Genomic DNA, 19,696 nt, shown 5'->3' with positions numbered 1-19,696 from the left:
TGCACGTGCCGAGTGAGCTGATCAGCAGCAGCCGTCATCTCCAAAACTTCCCTGATAAAATTAATTAGGTATCTGCAATTAAGGAAAGAGTACGATTAAAACTCAAATTAAAACAAGTGGAGCACCTCTGGTAGTCTCATCTGCATCACGCAATTCAATATAGCAGCAGTGCTGACTTTGTAAACTACTATAAAATAATTATTCACAGAAAACACCATTCATATAATGATACAATACTACGTTCATTGACAATAAATGACATTTGACCTTTATCATGCAACCTAAGACTTGTCAGTGATAATTGATTACCCCTATATCCACATTTTATAAACGATATCTATGAACTTTGAAAGTTATGACAGCAATCTAATAATTGGCCTCCAAAATGGCCAAAGTTCAATTACCTTAAATGACCTTTGACTTTCATCATGTGACCTAAAACTCGCACAGGATGTTCAGTGATACTTGATTACTCTTATATCCAAGTTTCATGAATCAGATCCATAAACTTCTAAAGTTAAGATGGTAATTCAACAGATACCCCCAAAGTGGCCAAAGTTCATTGACCCTAAATGACATTTGAACTTGATCATGTGACATGAAACTCACACAGGATGTTCAGTGATACTTGATTACTCTCTTATGTCCAAATTTCATGAATCAGATCCATAAACTTTCAAAGTTATGATGGTAATTCAACAGATACCTCCAAATTGCCCAAATTCATTGACCCTAAATGACCTTTGACCTTGGTCATGTGACCTGAAACTCAGGCAGGTTGTTCAGTACTACTTGATTAACATTATGTCCAGTTTCATGAACTAGATCCATATACTTCCTAAGTTAAGATGTCATTTCAAAAACTTAACCGGTGTTGACGCCGCCGCCACCTTCGCCGTCAGAAAAGCGGTGCCTTTAGTCTCACTCTTCTATGTAGGTGAGACAAAAAGCGCAAGCTTTCATTGACAACGGGTCTGCACTTACTTCCGCCCGAGCAAATCACCCGTCGACTTTCGCCAGGGAAGAGATGTCCGTGCGAAAGGGTACATATTTTTCTTCGCCGGAGAAGTGAGGAATGCGTGCCGGAGAAGTTCGCCGGGGAAAAATGAAGAGGCCAGTTTGAAAGGGGTAAAAAGTTATCGCGTTTACAAGGACTCAGAAAGGAAAGATGAAAACACGTCACTGTGACCTTTTGACATTTTGATCTCAAAATCAATAGACTTCCGGGGATCCATGCATGTGAGTATCATACTCACCAAATTATGAGCCTAGAATATGTTAAACTACATGTAAAGTTATCATGTTTACAAGGATTTCAGAAGGGAAAGATGAAAACACGTCACTGTGACCTTGACCTTTGATCTCAAAATCAATAGGCTTCCTGGGATTCATGCTAGTATCATACAAACCAAATTCTATGAGCCTAGGTTAAGTTAAAATGAAGTTATCATGTTTACAAGGACTTCAGAAGGGTAAGATGAAAACATGTCACTGTGACCTTGACCTTTTGACCTCAAAATCAATAGGCTTCCTGCTAATATCATACACATCTGAAATCATGAAAATGACGTCAAGTTATCGGCATTGAGTTACTGACATCAAAAGACAGAGCGGGGATTAGGAGCGGGGCAGGGAAAACAATAAGAGTTGGCCTTGGTTGCATAATAATTGCAGCCTGCGGGGGGGGGGGGGGGGTATCAGCAGTTACCAGCGGGGTGTCCCCTCTCAATTTCACTTCAGATTTGGCTAAAGGGGCAATAAAATCTTTCATTTCGAGTTTTATTTCCTTCTAACCTCCCACTTCCCTGCAGAGACCATCATAGCCAAAGAAGACAAAAACAAATAGAATGTTACTCAGCTAAATGACAACCACAAGTTTATAACCAATGAATGCCCACCTCTTGGTAGGTCGATGCTACATCACTGTAACATTCTTTCTTGTATACATATGATCTAATTATTAAAGCAAAAGTTTCAAGCTTTGCGTAGGGCTCCACAAAATTCAGCAAAATGCAAGCAAAAGCAATATAATTTTTAAGCAAATACTTGATCTTTTACTCCTCCAGAGTTCAACACTTCATGTAGCAGGTGCTTCAGCCTTTTGAAAAAAAAGTTTGCAAACAATTGCTATTTCAAATTCATTTGGCGAATATAGCTGTTTCTTTTTGTCACTGGCAACTTGCGATTAATACCAAAGATACTACAAGGGGAAGATCGGACAGTACATAGTGAGCGCAATGAAATGCTCTGGAAGAGCACCCTACAGCATTGAGTAAGTATCAACCTTTTTTACCCTTGCGTATGGCGATATGGTTGTGTACAAAATATAAGAGAGACATGGTGAAGGGGTGAAGGAATAGACGATTTTACATTTTAGAATTTTCTTTATTCAAAGTTTTTTACCTTAAATCAAAGATGGATATATTTCAGAGGTTTCTGGGTAATAAAGGTGGAATTAGTTTCATGCGCCACCCATGAGCCCTCTTCAAAATCCCCTCTCTCATTTTCCCCATATTTTTTATACACAGTCGCATGCTGATGTGCGGTTTACTCACTCAACGATCATGGGCGCCCTACCCCATGAGCATTAATCGAACATTTCAAAAAAATCACCAAAGTGGCCGATCTTCCCCTTGTAGTATCTTTGTTAATACATACTCATCATATGCTGTCTGAAGGAAGTTACAGAGCAAACTAAGGAATTGATCCACATTAATCTGATGTACAGCAGGCAATCTCTTGTTGAGTTGATAATAAATACTTGATAAAATGGTTTCAACTCGACTCATTGATAGTTCATCCGACAAACTCATTGTATTGAGCCCATTCTCTCGGAAGGCTTCTATCATGTTCCAGATGTCAACCAAGTGCACTGTTAAAAAAAGAACAGAATAAACAAAATACACATTTTACTGACAAAAAATGACTGAAAGAGCATTTTATTTATACGTCAACTATGCACGCGTAGGTATCTTCAAAATCTTTGCAGATGGTCATTCTGAAAATTATTTATTCTTCACGATAATTCAGGTACATCCATTTTTATGAAATAAGCAATAAGAATTGTAGCACTCTCATTGCACTTTCCAGCAAACATTTGCACAGTGGTAGTGTGTGATATAATCTACAAGGCTGTATGTATGGTTAATTTTTTTGAACTAATAAGATTTTTCATTTAATGAATCAATTATGCTAATTTTTTCATGAAATAAAACATTTGCTCTAATCAACTATCATACTGCCTCAAAATTGCTAATTTTTTAATCAGACTCTTTGTAGGATCCTGATCAAATGTACATGTACATGTACTTCAAAAAAAAGTTTGGTATCTATCGCAATTTTTTCTTATGTATTTCATTGTTTTTTTAATTTCTCATGTATTTCTCTGTTTTTTACTTTTTTTTTTTTTTCGTTTTTTCGATGGATAACATTGCAGACTCAATTCTGATCATAAACAAGACAAAATTAATTAAGTTTCATCAGTAAAAGTTGACATGATGATACATCTATAAATTTTGGCTAAATACACAATTTGCATTGGATTTGTACATGAATTCACATTTTTGAGCAGTTTTGGGTCTGACATGCACTTACATGTTGCATAATTTCGTAACCGCGTACACGAGCATTGCAAATTCGGTCAGTGAGCGGCGCGGTCGAAAAATTTCGCGCAGTGGATTTATCATTAAAATTAGAGGGGGAGTGGAATCCCACCCCCCCCCCCCGACCTTTTAGGGTTAAGATAGATCTAAAATTTAATCTTATTTCATATTTTCTCTAGATGAAAGTGAAAAAGACACAAGCACAAAAATTGCAAGTTTGCCTTTTTTTGTGGTAGGCTGGAGAAGAGTGATACAGATCTAACAAATGAAGCACCTCTGGCAGTCTCATTTACAATTCGCTATTCAATATACAATGTAGCAGCAGTGCTGACTTTGAAAACAACTATAGAATAATTGTTCACAAAAAAACATCAAGATTAACTAGACATTTCAGGCAATACAAAATTGTTTAAAAATATTTCATACTGGTGCGTGCGAACCCCCGTTTTGCAACTCAACTATTAAGCTTGGCTAGGAATTCAATGTTGAAAATGCCCATTGCGAAAGCGGCGCCTATGAAATACTAGATCAAATGACTCTCAGAAAATACCACGGCGGACGTCTGAAATGAGACAAGAGGCTGGCTTTTTAATAATGGACCATCAGAATAATAATCCAGACAGGACTAATACTCTCAAGAAAACTCTTTATAATCCTCTAGTGTGAATGATGTAAGATGCTCTGACATGTATGTTCATTATGGGGAAGGGCAAGCTTTAATTAACCATCCTTGCCTGTTAACTGTAGGGGATTTCATTTCAAACACTTCGTGTCAAGATTTTTTGTCATAACAACAAATTTTAAGAATAACAAAAAAAAATCCTTTATTTTTCTGGTTCCATGCATTATAAATGCACACTGATCAAATAAAATAACAAACCAGGAATTTTGCAGAGCTATACAGGTACAGTAGCAGAATACTGTATTATTTTATCGTCCATCCCAAACTATTCGCCAAGCTCTGTATACAGTACAGCACTTGTACTAACTAGTAGAAACATGTTTAGAGCGACTTTGCCGTTGCCAATTTAATAATTATGTAATGGTCAGAGCTCATTAATACATGAAGATATAGAATACGTTCTGTAATTCTACAATCCTACAAGTTTTTTTACTACCGCGAAAATGAAGTCAGGGCGCACGCACAAAACAGATATGTGTGGAGGTATAAAAGAAGAGTTAGAGTCAATCAACAAAAGACAAGAAAATGTACTTACGGCTGCATCTCTTCTGAACAAAACGCAGCTTACAGCTGCATCGATAGGTGGCAAAACGAATAACATCAAAGTTCTGACTCCCTAAAGGAAAGCAGACAAAATTGGAAATTTAATAAAAGATGCAGAGCAGATATGACACACAAAGATTGAAAATATGATGTTAGAAAAAAGATAATCTGGGTGATTTTCTGAACATCTTTTCTAGATATTTTATCTTTTCTGACACTCTATAGTTGGGCAAAAAATGCCAAACTTTTAACCAACCCTGGGCAATATACATGTCCAAACAACTATTGGTTAAAAAATGTCCAAATTGGGTAATAAAATCTCGTAATTGGGTAATAAATTTGCTCAATTGGATAATAATTGCCCAGAATAAATATATTTGTATTACTTACATGCATTACCCAACACAGCGGACAATATGTTGACCAACACTTTAAGTGTGCAAACTGCATGCCGACTGTATGTTATACACATAATTACATTGTTTAGATTAGATTTTTGTAAAGATTCCCTTATCATCCAGGATCATTTTTAAAGGTCAAGTCAACCTCATAAAAAGGTTAATTTGAATCAACAGAGAAAAATTAGACAAGCATAATGCTGAAAATTTCATCAAAATCGGATGTAAAATAAGAAAGATATGACATTTTAAAGTTTTGCTTATTTTTCTCAAAATAGTTATATGCACAATTTAGTCACATGCAAATGAGAGAATCAATGATATCCCTCACTCACTATTTCTTTTGTTTTTTTATTGTTTGAATTATACAATATTTCAATTTTTACAGATTTGACAATAAGGACCAACTTGACTGAACCATATAAAGTTAAATAATTGTAATTCCACTTGTTCAGGGAGAAAAAAACTTTGTTTCACCGGACAATGAGGAGAAAATTAGAATATTTCATATTTCATATAATAGAATACAAAAGAAAAAGTGAGTGAGTGATGTCATCAGTTCCCTCATTTGCATACTGACCAAGATTAGCATATAACTATTATGTGAAATTAAGCAAAACTTAAAAATGTCATAACTTTTTTATTTTACATCCGATTTTGATGAAATTTTCAGCGTTATGCTCGTTGGATTTTTCTCTTTTTATTCAAATGGATATTTTGTTGGGGTAGACTTGTCCTTTAAAGACATTTTTATCATGTAACAAGAAGTACATGTAGGCCCATGTATCCTCTTTTCTCTCTCCTGTTTTTCTTTTTACTCTCTCTTCTAACAAGAGTGTCGCTTGGGCGAGCACATACATGTACTATGCCCGCCTGTAGCACGAAAAATGGAGTTATTTATCGAGCAAGAAAAGTGGAAGCTGGCGACTTGACCTTTGACCTTCAGTAGGCTTCCTGGGATCAGTGCTTGTATCATACATACCAAATTATATGAGCCTAGGTTAAGTTAAACTGATGTTATCACTTTTACAAGGACTTCAGAAGGGAAAGATGAAAACATGTCACTGCAACCTTGACCAGTTGACCTCAAAATCAATAGGCTTCCTTGGATCCATGCTAGTATCATACACACCAAATTATATGAGCCTATGTTTAGTTAAACTGAAGTTATCATGTAAACTTACAAGGACTTCAGAAGGGTACATGTATGTAAGATGAAAAAATGTCACTGTGACCTTGAACTTTTGACCTCAAAATCAATTGGCTTCCTGGGATCCATGCTACATGTAGTATCATACACACCAAATTACATGTATATGAGCCTACGTGAAGTTAAACTAAAGTTATCTCGTTTACACAGAAAAGTTAATGGGCGGACACACAGACAGACGGACACCGAGCGTGATACCATAATTACCTGCATAATATGTCCCGTAGGTCGGGGGTATGAAAAAAAATCATAGTGATTTAAATCACGATTTCAAAACGTGATTTAAATCCACCAACCCTACCATCAATATTCTCATACTGATCCAGGGTGACCAGATTTCACAAAATAAAATACGGGAAAATCGACAAACAAAGAAGTCTACACAGTGTTAGACTTGTGAAAAAAAATATAGAATTGGAAGGGAGGGTGAACGAAAGAATGAAGGAGAGAAAGAAAATAGACAAGAAAGAAAAAAAATGGAGAAGAAAGAAAGAAAAAATGAAGGGAAAAAGAAAAAGAAAGTTAGAATAAAAGAAGGATGAAAGAAAGAATAAAAGAGAAAAAGAAAATGTTTCCATCATTCTTTGAAATGAATATAGAAAAAAGAAAGGAAAGGAAGATGAACAAATGTGTGAAGCTCAAAGACAAAATAAAGGAGAGAAAGGAAAAAAGAAAGAATGAAAGAAAGAAAAATGTTTCCTTCATTCTTTGAAATAAAGAAACAAAGAAAGAAGAAAAACATGAAGGAAGGAAGGAAGGAAGGAAGGAAGGAAAGAAAGAATATGGGGAAGAGTTAGAACGGAAAAATAAAACAAAGAATGAAAGAAAGGAGGATAGAGAGGGAGGGAAGAATGAAGGGAGGAGAGAATGAAAAAAGAGAAAATATTGGAAGGAGAGAAAGAACGAAAAGAAAAGGGAGAAGGAAGCAAAGAAAAGTTAAGGAAAGAAAGAATTAAGCAAATAAAAACGGATATTTAATAAAGAAGGAAAGTAAGAGAAAGAAGGAAAGAAAGAAAATGAACACAGAGAGAAAGAGAAAGGGTCAGGAACGAAATATAGGAAAGACATTTTATTGGTGTCTCTGCTTCGTCATCTGGTTATTTCATGAAAATTTGTCACTTTTAAATGTACTATTAAATACATCTTGTTCAATATTCTGAAATAAGAGACAAATAGGCGTCCTGGGAAGGGTTTGCCGGGACAAAGGAGCAAAATACTGTCACCCTGTACTGATCAAGATCATCAAAGATGACAAAGAGTTGGGTTTTTTTTATAATTTGTTCCAATATTGTATTTTACATTATACATGTATATTAAACAGATTATATTTAATACAGTAAATTCAATACAAGCCACCTGATTAGTCATGTTGAATTAAATTTCAATTTTTATCATTGTAATTGTTCTTATTACCATTATCATCATTATTTTCATGTAACTTCACTTACTCATTTCTGCAATGAGTTGCCTTCTTTCCCCTCCACTCTTCTGTGATAAACCATCATCAAGACTTTCATCTATTGAGCCACTCATCCCTAAACAGGAAGAAATAAATAATAGAAAACAAATTAGCATCATTTCTCCCATAAACTCACCCCTGTTTTAAGCTAATTAAGCTTTGTGACGTGTGGGACAAATGTGTGACGTACAAGACACACCATAGGATTTCTATGTCATTCTCATTAGGGTTATTTTTCAATTAGGAGCAAAGATAAAGTAAATTGAGATAAATAATATCATATCAGTGGTTGAATATTAAAAAGGCTGATAATAAAGTTATGATTTGTAATAAATAACAAGGGTGCATATATTAGCATAACAATTTTGGTCTAGTGTTTAGGCACTCACACATATTGCGAGGTTAGTATTAGTATACTAACCTCGCACCATGAAACGTGTTTGGCAGTGGATTTCTTACTAGTGGGTCGCGCGTGCAGGGATCTCACTTCTGGTGTCCACAACACACAACTTCTATGGCTTGATTTTTCTGTGCGCGGCGGCATGAAATGAACCCTTGGGTGGTGTTTAGGTAGACCAAAAGCTTCAGTCTCTGTATTTTGGTTGTTCCGCTGAACTACGTTGGCTCCACTCACCAATACATAGACTGAAGAGCTTCGAGGCCCGTACGTACGACCAACATATAAGTGAACTAACGTTTTATAGGTCGCGATTTAAAACTGTTTTTAAGCGAAATTTACAGTTTCATGGTTTCCATTATCAGGGAAATATAAATTACTTAAGTAATTGCGTACCTTGGACCCGAGTTATTGAAAAAAATCCTCTGGATGATTGAGAAATCTTTCATCTAAGACATTTTCACCTGAGCTGACGGTTTTTCTTGCAAGTTGCCATCTTGAATGACATCATTATCGTTATTAACTTTTTAATGTCTCGATATATCGCGATTATAACTATTATCGTTTGTCTTCGTGTAGTGTATCGTATCGTATTATTGTATTTACTTTTATAAGTTATACTTATAAAAGTATGTACGCATATACTTTTATAAGTTTTTTCTCTGATGTTTGTTAAACTCATCTGGTAGTGGTACGATGCAGTGTCTTAGAATATTATTTCATGATGTGCATAATGTATGAGTTTAAGAAATTTGTTCGAACTATTATTTACAATTGTTACTTTGTAAACTGCCTTAATGAAATTTGATTTGAGAGAAAAACAACAAGTGGAATGCCTCTGGCAGTCTCGCCTGCATTACGCAATTTAATATAGCAGCAGTGCTAACTTTGAAAACTACTATAAAATAATCATTCACAAAAACACCATTCATATGACATAATACCACGTTCACTGACCATAAATGAGCACTTTTAGAAATGTACGTCCACATAGTGAACTGGTACGAAATGACGTCATTTTTTGGCCTGCCATATGCCTCACGTCCTCACACACGTCCACTCTCAAAATCGAGAACCTCGCCACATCCATTTTGCGGTTCTCCTAAATCATAGACGACGTGCACGTGAGTGACGTCATTTTAACTGTTCAAGCCCAGCATGAAGATCAACCTTTCCCTTTTAAAACACAGTTTTCAGCGACTTTTCACAAAATTAATGTAAGTTGTACAATGAATTATGTTTATCATATTTGAAATTGCTCTCTGATCTCCAAAATATACATCGAAATATATCCTACTGTAACTCGCGTAAAAAGGAATCAAAGCAAGTGAAAGGGCACATGTGCACAAGTTGCACCTTCGCATCACCCGACCGGGTCGCCATGCGATGGTGCGCCAGATCTTCCGGGTCGGGCAGCCTGTCATGACCCGCTGGTTATCGCGCTGTTTCATGTGTACGTACGTACACGTACAAGTCGAGTGAAATCTAAAGTATTCGCATCTGTAGTGAACAAGGGCAGACGACGACGTTGACTCGAAGGATCAGAGGACTGCTACGTCGTTCACGTTCACTGCTCCTAAAACCCTCTAATTACATTTGAACGGAGACTTAAGACTGTCAACTACACCCATGTCCACATTTCATTCACTCTATCCATAAACTTTCAAAGTTATGATGGCAATTCAACAATTACCCCAACATGGCCAAAGTTCATTGACCTTAAATGACCATTGACCATGGTCATGTGACCTGAAACTCGCACAGGATATTCAGTGGTACTTGATTACTCTTATGTCCAAGTTTTATGAACTACATTTAGATCCATAAACTTTCAGAGTTAGGATGGTAATTTAACAAATACCCCCAACATGGCCAAAGTTCATTGACCTTAAATGACCATTGACCATGGTCATGTGACCTGAAACTCGCACAGGATATTCAGTGGTACTTGATTAACCTAATGCCCAAGTTTCATGAGCTAGATCCATAAATTTTCAAAGTTATGATAGTAATTCAACAAATACCCCCAACTTGACCAAAGTTCATTGACCCTAAATGACCTTTGACCTTGGTCACGTGACCTGAAACTCGAGCAGGATGTTCACTAATACTTGATTAACCTTATGCCCAAGTTTCATGAACTAGGTCCATATACTTTCTAAGTTATGATGTCATTTCAAAAACTTAAAGGGGTGGTCCAGGCCAGGTTTAATTTATATCCACTAGATAGACAAAAACCTTCTCTTTCCTATACTATATTTTTTTATAAAAGAAATAAGAGGCACAGTTATTTTTTATTGAATTTTCAATTTTGCCAAAATCATATTCATTTTTCTGTGACGTAGCATCTCCACTTTGGCTTCGCTGGCTGCTGCTACGAGCGCGAGCGATCTAGCTAGCTAGCTAGCTATCGCTCGCACGTATATGCGTATAGCTCATAGAGATGTATACTAATTACGCGTTATTAGTATATATCTCTATGGTATAGCTAGATCATCAGCGCCAGCGCGGCCGGCCGCATATACGTACGGTATTTAGCTACATGTAGTTTTCGACTTGCATTGATTGCAGCCACCGTCGACCCTGTAATTCACAATTTGTTTCTCGCCGTTTATTTCATAATTTGAACAATTAATATGTCGGGTCCTGCGGGATATGCATTCCAACCAAGGTGGAATGCGGAAGAGTTGGAGAACCGTCGAAGAATAGAAGAAGAAGAGGTGGAGGAAGATCCGATCGTACCGCAGCCAGCGGCCGATCGAGTGGGGAGAAATGACTGGTGTCGGTGCGGGAACTGCCCGGTGATGCCGACGGCCAGAGAGAGCATTTGGTCCTCGCAAACGACTCTACTCGCGTTATATTTGTATGTTTTTATGTCAAACTTGTCAGTCCCAATATTGTGAAGCCACTGGGCACATCTCTCTCGATCTCGGATCGGATTTGGTATAGAAAACGCACTTTTATGGTTATTTTCTCCCGGCCGAACCGAGCAGCCGTATGCCTGACACATAGGCATATTGCAGCTGTGAGACGTCGCGCGCTGGATTGTTGCAAAACCAAAGTGGAGATGGTACGTCACAGTCACGTGACCGATCTCGCTACATGTGCGCGAAATTTAATTCTTTTTGCCCCAAATAACCGTTACAAGAAATGCTCTTAAAAATCTCCAAAGTCGAGTAAGGAGATAATACTTTTTGAAATGGCTCCTGTAATTATTTACTACGGGCTAAATATTTTTTGGAGCTGGCCTGGACCACCCCTTTAACCTTCGGTTAAGATTTTGAAAATAATTTTCCCAACATGGTCTAAGTTCATTGACCCTAAATGACCTTTGACCTTGGTCATGTGACCTGAAACTCAGGCAGGATGTTCAGTAATACTTGATTAAACTTATGTCCAAGTTTCATAAACTAGGTCCATATACTTTTTAAGTTATGATGTCATTTCAAAAACTTAACCTTAGGTTAAGATTTGATGTTGACGCCGCCGCCGCCGTCAGAAAAGCGGCGCCTATAGTCTCGCTCTGCTATGCAGGCGAGACAATAAAACATCTTTAAAAAAAAAAAGGATTCGTATATTGTAGGTGTGCTGGTGGTAATTCAATTGTTAAACTGTTTGCTGGAGGTAATTTTGTTATATGATTCATCAATTTATTTTAGTAATTATGGCTGACTACTGTTGTTGTAATTGTAACTGTAATTTGACTGATTATCCTAAAAGAAGAACTCTAAATGCAAAAATGAATCACCGAGATTATACAACTGCTGATGCAATCAAATCATTAGGAATTGAAATGAGCCCCAATCAAGAATAAAAAAAATTCATTTGAAATTTTCATTTTGAAATTAGCTGAAAGTAATTCAAGTGTAATAAAAAATAAATCAAAATTAAAGAAAATCAGTAAAATCAATGTCTACGTGGGGAGGAAGGTGATCAGTGTCCATGCATCACCTTTTCTTCGAAGGAAACGGAGACGATTGTCGTCTGCTACCTGTGATCGCAGCGGTTTTGCTCGCATATTTTTTGTAATAATATTTATTAATCATTCAGTTCAAAATCAAAGTGATGGTACATTGTAAAATATTACAATTCAATATTAACAAAACACTGTTCACAAAAGACAAATAATCGTACAAAATGTCATGGTATTAACATATTCATACAGTGGATAAATTCAGTAACAAAAATTAACCATTTATAACCAAATTCACAAAATCATACAATAGTTATGCAGAAAATTGATTGCTCAACATTGATTTGAATGAAATTTATAATATAAAAAAGAAAAAAAGAAAAAGGGTTCCAGTGCTCACTCCCCACACACGCCCATAAAAGAATGAAATTCGCTCTAACACCCAACCCCCCCCACACACACACACAGACAAGACACAAAACAATTAGACAGTACAAAAAAGAAAAACAATACAAAAAATAAGAAAAGCAGAAGGAAAGAAAGAAAGAAAGAGAGAGAGAGAAAAAAAAAAAAAAAAAAAAAAAAAGGAGAGAAGTAACATGCAAAGTAAAGAAAAGAGGACAGTTTATAGTGACATACAAGACCAGCAAACCCCGCACGTGTGCAAACCGGGTAAAGCCATCCCTTCCTCATCCTCCTAATTGTTTTTTAGGTGTTCCCACTTTTTATGGTGCTGTCTCAATGTTTTTCGCTCTATAGCAATTTTCTTTTCTTCTTCTTTACTTTTAAAAAGCTTTACTTGATCTCTTCAGCAGTTGGTGGTTTATGATTCCCCCTTCCGTGATATATTAAAAATTTGATAAGTAAAATGATATGATTTAATAATTGTCTATTTTCTGTTGTCTCTAATTCTAATCCAACATGGATATCCTTCCACTGTAAGCTTTTAAGAATCGGAAATGTTAATATATATTGTTACACAGTCTCCATAATACTTTAACCATTTCACATTCATAAAAAATAGGTCTATAAGTTTCTTCATCTTTACCGCAAAAAGAACATTCATTACTCGATACAAATCAAAACCTATATAAATGGTGGTTAACAAAGATAATATTGTATAATAGTTTATAGTGAAACTCTCTTAGCTTATTATCTAATGTGCAAAATCTTGGACGATAAAATACTTTTTCGATTTCTTTTTTCAGGCATGTTATATGACAATTCGAGATTGTAAAAACTGACAGGAGTGTCGGCAATCTTGTTTATACATGATCTATACAGCTGTTTTGAACAAACTGACTCAAACTGGAAAACATTTTTAAAGAAAATAAATTCAATCTTCAAACCATCAACTAAGGTATTATTTTTTAATTCCACTTTCCATTCCACAGGAACATGTGCAAATATTTAATTAATTGTTACTATTTCGTCGTCATTTAGACCCATAGATCTAAGTATTTGATTTCAGTTCACCATGTTCATCTACAATATGGTGCAATTTGTATGTGTTTTTTAAGAAAATATTTTCATGAAAATACGCTTTTCCTTCATTTTTAATATGGAGCAGATCGTATAATATCGAAAGCAATATCGATATCACATTCGTAAATTGTTGACGCCCTCTCCGTTCGTTGGTAAATACCTCATATTTTGGCTGCCATTTTGGGGGTGATGCTGGAGACCAAGACAAGTAAACATTGGTAAAGTACCTTTTTCATACCTTTTGATCTATTTCGTTGACATTTAATTATTTGTTATAAGTATTCAAGATAGAATTTTTGTAGTTTATAAATCCTTAGACTGTAAATATGATTATAAAAAAGTATATTGAAGTCTGGACAGTCAATCGGCAAATGGGAGGATGTGATAACACATGCGAGCTCACACTAAAGACTTAAAGTAACACACTACCGTCGGTGAATGGGGATGATAGTAAAATGTCAGAAATTGTTGAATAAATCCCCAGAAACGACGGTTATTCCTGTCTAGTGTTTAGGGTGCTTTTCGAGACCCCATGGTCGCGCATGGTACCAACTCGTCAATGGAAGTGTCCCCCTTTGGTTGGTGTTGTTTCTTTTGATCTTTTGCAAAGCAAGTCTCCAATAAATATGGGAGATTGTCTCCCTCAGACTTAGTGGAGTCTCCCATATTGGCCGTGCGCCTATACTGCCCCCCCCCCCCAGTAGAGGCGCACGGCCAATATTGGAGACTGTCTCCAATGTGGGAGATTATCTCCAATATCAGAGACTTTTGTAAAGAATTTGGGTATCCAATTTCAGAGACAGTCTCCAGTTTTGGAGTCCAATTTCCTTTGTTTACAGTTGCTGCAAAAGGATTACCTTGGCGGCAAATAAAAATGTGATAAGCAGATTCCTCATGAAAAATTACCCCTTTTCACCGTCTACTTTAAAAATTCACCGTCTACTTTTATTCTGATAAGGAATTTTGTTGTCAATCACACGCAAAACAAATGGGCTTCTGACCTCAGTGAGACAAAATTTTGGGTGGAAAAAATCATACTTTTGTAGGGACAGTGATTTTCCGCGATCGCGGAAAACGGACGGAATTCACGGAAAGGGCCTTTTGAAACGGAAAGTGGCATTTCAAACGGAAAATCACGGAAAACGTATTTTCCCTCAAAATACACAGAATAGCAACAGAAATTACTCCAAAATCACAACAAAATGAGAATATTAAATGGCCAAAAAAACCCAGAAAACACGATCTCACTTCGCTACTATCATGACAATTCACACATCGTGACTGCACTCGACATCAGCACACTCGATTGTACCCCGCACCGTACCCGTACCCCCGGCCGGCCGGGTTGGGCTTCACATGCACACATATCGTTCAACTCCTTACACGGTCGTGTGTTGCTGCCCTCTACGTTTGAAGATGTAACAGCACGATATCGTGGTCTTAAAATCCAAGATGGCGGATTGGCAATAGCCGTTTACTGATGATAACGATGTCCAAAAAACCCCAAAATTATCGATGAAATATCATTTCACCGTGAAATAATGCTAATAATATGAAAGGTGAGGATGTATGCATGCAAAATGGGTGTGTAAAAATATTTTAAGCACCCGCATAGATCCGATTAGAACGGATTTTATTGTGTTGTTGGTACGGTAGCAGATACAAATTTTGACCAGTGCGAGTGTGCGTGTTGTGATTTTGCTATTCAATGTGTAAACGGAATTGTCACTTTTCCGTGTGTACAAAGTCTATGGGGAAACGGAATTTCCGTTTTCTGACATGCTGAAACGGAATTTGAGATTTTCTGAAACGGAAAAAGCAATATTTTGAAACGGAAAATCACTGTCCCTACTTTTGTTGGTGTTGTTTCTTTTGTCCTTTTGCAAAGCAAGTCTCCAATGTGGGAGATTGTCTCCCCTATTGGAGAGAGTCTCCCACATTGGCCGTGCGCCTCTACTGCCCCCCCCCCCCCCCCCCCCCCGGGATCTGACACATCTCCATCCCAAAGAACATGGCTTTCCATCCTTGAGTGTAAATCTTGTAATTTGTATAACTAGGAGTATGAGACGAACAAGCGTAGTGTGCGATAGTGAAGTGGAGTGGAGCCCAGTAGTACTAGTAGTACCGTATACCGGTAGTATACCCAGTTGTTGTGTGTCCGGACGATCTGTACTAGACTTTGTAGACTTTGCTCAACGGAGGAAGGGAGCTCCACCCACTTCCTTGCTTCCTGCCCAACCCTCAAACCCCAACGGTCTGTTCTCATTCAACATGTCCTATCTCTAAGCCTCCCTGCTTCAGTTAGCCAAGCCTCACCTCTGCTCATCCCCTCATCCTTGCCACTAATATCTTATTACCCTCCTCTGACTCGCACCTATCTGTCACTCTTGCTGCCAATGTCATGAATGTCATGACCCACTGCCTCAGATACATTCTTAAAATTCATCATATTCGCTTAGAGAAATTGCTTCAACACAACAACCAACCTGCGGATAGCCGCTGATCCTCAAATACCGGGGGAAGAACAACAAAGAAGAAGAAGATCAATTTTAGAAAGTCATTTGGAAAAATTTACAAGCGAAGTTTCATCAATTTTTAGTGCAAAATGTAAGGAAATATTATAGAGAACAAAATGGAAGATGATTACAACTATTGAATTCATATTTTTAGTGTAATCCAAAGACAAAAAAAGAAGGCTTCAATTCAAAAATATAAAGTGTCCGGACACCCGACCCCCATCCTACATGTACCGGTAGGCGGTACCGCCTACCGCCGGTATCTACACGAACATCACTGAGCCCGAGGCCGAGCCTTAACTTGTTCCTAGAGTAGATGTAGATGTAGATGTAGATGTAGATGTAGTACTAGTAGATCTAAAGTAGGTTATGGCCTTGGCCTACATTAAGTAGTTAAATTGCAAAGAAGAATAAAGTCCTTACCTCCTCTGGCACCACCTCTAGGTGATTCTTTTACTTCGGGCATATCATTTAATTTCCCAAACCGCACCCTTCATCTGCGACATCACAAGAAACAAGATCAAGATGCACAATTAGCTAGCATACAGCGCAGCGCAGCATCAATACATTAGCTACACGTACCGTACTATACTATACTACGTACGGTACGTATACGCTGCGCTAGTATTATATCGACACTAGAGGGCGTACTTCATCAAAATACTGTGAAGAATGCTGTGGAGGTGTGGCCGAGTGGCCACGCCTGGCTAATACAAAAGTCCGGGGTTCGATCCCCGGCCGCAGCACCTATTCCCGTGAGCAAGGCATTAATCTACATTGCTCTTTTATCCTGCTTTAAAGTGAATGGAAATGCTATGTGCATTATTGGTAACTAGGTGTGCACTTGTTAAAAAAAAATAAAAATAATTAATTTGAAATGGTCACATTTTTAATTTTTTTTAATCAATTATGTTGTACCCGTTTAGGAAAAAGCTTTCATCTCAGTATGGCATTTCTGCAAACTTCCCTTTCTGCCAGCTGATACATTTGTAAATCACTGTCTACGAAGAAATGACACCTATACATGTTATACCCTGTATAATACATGGTATTGTTAATAATAATGGTCTTGATTCATCAAAACATTCTTGGCAGCCAATGGCTGAACTATAAATGTTTGTACACGTTAAAAAGATTCACATATGAATTTTACAGAACAGTATACAAAATATCCAAAATACAATATATATATATATATATATTCTTTCAGGTCATGTGTTTGAATTGTTCAAAAAATGTTGCAATATACTGAGGGAAAACTTTTGATCTAAAACATGAAACAAAATAATTGTTAAAAGTTGTTGTTTTTACACTTAATTTCTGTTTCAGCCCAACTGGTTTTTAGCTTATGATCAAGCTGAAGATCTAAGCTTTAATATGATATAATTTTAGTTTTAGTTTTAGTTGGGCCAGCAGCCAGCTTTGTGATTGGCCAAGTACATTTAGCAGCTCAAAAACAAAAATACTGCGCTCTGATTGGTAATAGAGATCACACACCCACGCACATTCCATAGTTCCCCACACTGGGCCTCTGCAAGGTCACACTCACCATAATCTCTTCAGATTACCCGCGCCTGTTGTGTTGAAAACATTATTCAGCCAATCAGAACTCTTAAGTTAATGTTACTCAGAAATTTCAGAAATCTCGTCTTGCATCTTGATGGAAAAAGCAGGCCGCTGACCCATCTAAAAGGTGTCACATATCAAAAGTCACATTGTATGAAGGTAGAAAGTTTGAGCTTTCTGATGATATCAATAATGTTTGTGCCTAAAACACACAATTTTGCACAATTTGCGATAGAAAACAGAGGAAGAAAACTCCGTTTGAGGCATCTTTTCAGGCCTGAAAGTCACTTATTTATCATAATATTTTATTCAAAAGAAATAAGCAATACAAAAGAATACCGTTTACTTTTTCCCATGGTACAAGAATAATAAATTTTACCACAAGTATAGGATTTCGAACCAGAAAAAAAATTGACAAGCAAAAAAAAAAAAAAAAAAAAAGGTTTTTCTAGCTCGTCAGGAGGGGGGGGGGGCAAAAAAGGTCTTCAAGTTCGTCAGGGGGGGGGGGGCAAAAAAGGTCTTCAGGGGGGCAGGGATACGTCCTTTGCATGGGTTGTGACTCGTCTGGTGGGGCAGACTGCCCCCCTGCCCCCCCCCCCCCCGTAGGTACGCTAGTGACAGGGGGTATATATGCCTATATAACTGCGTACATAAAACTACCATCATTCACTCGAATGAAGGACTATCACAATGATGGTTATATTGTAATGGATTTGTTGTGACGGAAACTACTGGATTACAGTTAGTATCCAAATACGAGCGAAGCTAGCGAGCAAATTTTCAAGGGAGTGTATGAATTATGGGAGAAATTGCGGTGGTGAGCGTAGGTAGCGAGCATTAAAAAATTGCTTCAGTCGATTAAAATGATATGAATTAATACAGAGGATGATAAGGGTATATTATCAATAACGTAAACTTTAGAAGGATATAAACAAGAAATATATGAAAAGAGCAAATAGGGATTTAAATAGTCGAGTTTTGTTCAATGAAACTCATTGCTCAGTGGTCAAAGATCAGATGAGAATGAAAACAAAAATAGGATCAGAATTTCAGGAATAAGGGTGAACTGATCATAGGCCATCACATGCATGCAACAATATAAACTTCCAGAAACGTGGAAATATCACAATGATGAATACGATAATGAAATATTTCGAATAGTCTTTAATACTAAATTGGGAGATGATGCAACATTCTAAATTTTGAGCAAAATTAATTTATGAAATATGTATTACAATGTTGTAATTACTGCGATTTAAAGTCCCCTATAAATGGATGAAATGGTAAATATAACGGCATTGATTTGATCAATGTCTTCAGTAACTGGATATTCTAAGCACTTCTTGTAACCATGAGCATGATGGGTATCTATTTAAAATTAATGCGAGCACGAAGCGCGAATTGAAATTGTTTGACATTCCGACCCAAAACTTGTCCTTCTAAGAACATTTTGTGACCATGAACAAGATTGATTGATATTAGTATCTATTTAAACAATATTATTATTGATGCGAGCGCGAATCTCGAGCTGAAAATTGTTGATCTTCTTTTATCTTTTGACCCAAAGTGGGACATTCTAAGCACTCTATCTAACCATAGACAATAATGCGAGCGCGAAGAGTAAGATGAACATTTTTTTATTCTGATCTTAATTTTGACTTTCTAAGCACTTTTGGTTATCATGAACAGGATGGGCATCTCACAATAAGCATTATTTTGATGCGAGCAAACATGAGTTTGGCGCCCCCCCCCCAATGTATGACATTAATTTGGCACCCCTCCCTAGGTTGAAGATGAACGTGGCGCCCCAGGACAAACATCAAGCTGGCGCCCCTATGTATAAAAAAAAGATCCCCCCGGCAGGGCACCTTTCTTTTGAAAAGGGCACAATATTTGATTTTGATTTTATTTTATTTCAGCATTTT

The 19,696-nt window shown here is 37.0% G+C and overlaps 1 protein-coding gene across 2 annotated transcripts in view; it reads right to left on the bottom strand.

The window, feature by feature from the left end:
• The window catches only part of LOC129279841 (dystrobrevin beta-like), a 45,582-nt gene extending 28,782 nt beyond the window's left edge, over nucleotides 1-16,800 (bottom strand). For both annotated transcript variants that reach the window (XM_054915898.2, XM_054915897.2), the window contains exons 1-4: nucleotides 16,629-16,800; nucleotides 7,884-7,970; nucleotides 4,820-4,900; nucleotides 2,659-2,872 (exon numbers count right to left, since the gene is read on the bottom strand). In XM_054915898.2, coding sequence (XP_054771873.1) covers nucleotides 2,659-2,872; nucleotides 4,820-4,900; nucleotides 7,884-7,970; nucleotides 16,629-16,671 — 425 coding nt within the window. In that variant the 5' untranslated portion in view covers nucleotides 16,672-16,800. The remainder of the gene's footprint in view (nucleotides 1-2,658; nucleotides 2,873-4,819; nucleotides 4,901-7,883; nucleotides 7,971-16,628) is intronic.
• Between the last annotated feature and the right edge of the window lie 2,896 nt (nucleotides 16,801-19,696).

This window comes from Lytechinus pictus, chromosome 17, assembly GCF_037042905.1.
Source record: "Lytechinus pictus isolate F3 Inbred chromosome 17, Lp3.0, whole genome shotgun sequence".
Classification (NCBI taxonomy): domain Eukaryota; kingdom Metazoa; phylum Echinodermata; class Echinoidea; order Temnopleuroida; family Toxopneustidae; genus Lytechinus; species Lytechinus pictus.
Note: the sequence above shows the minus strand (reverse complement) of the source record. Positions and strands in the feature narration are given on the sequence as shown.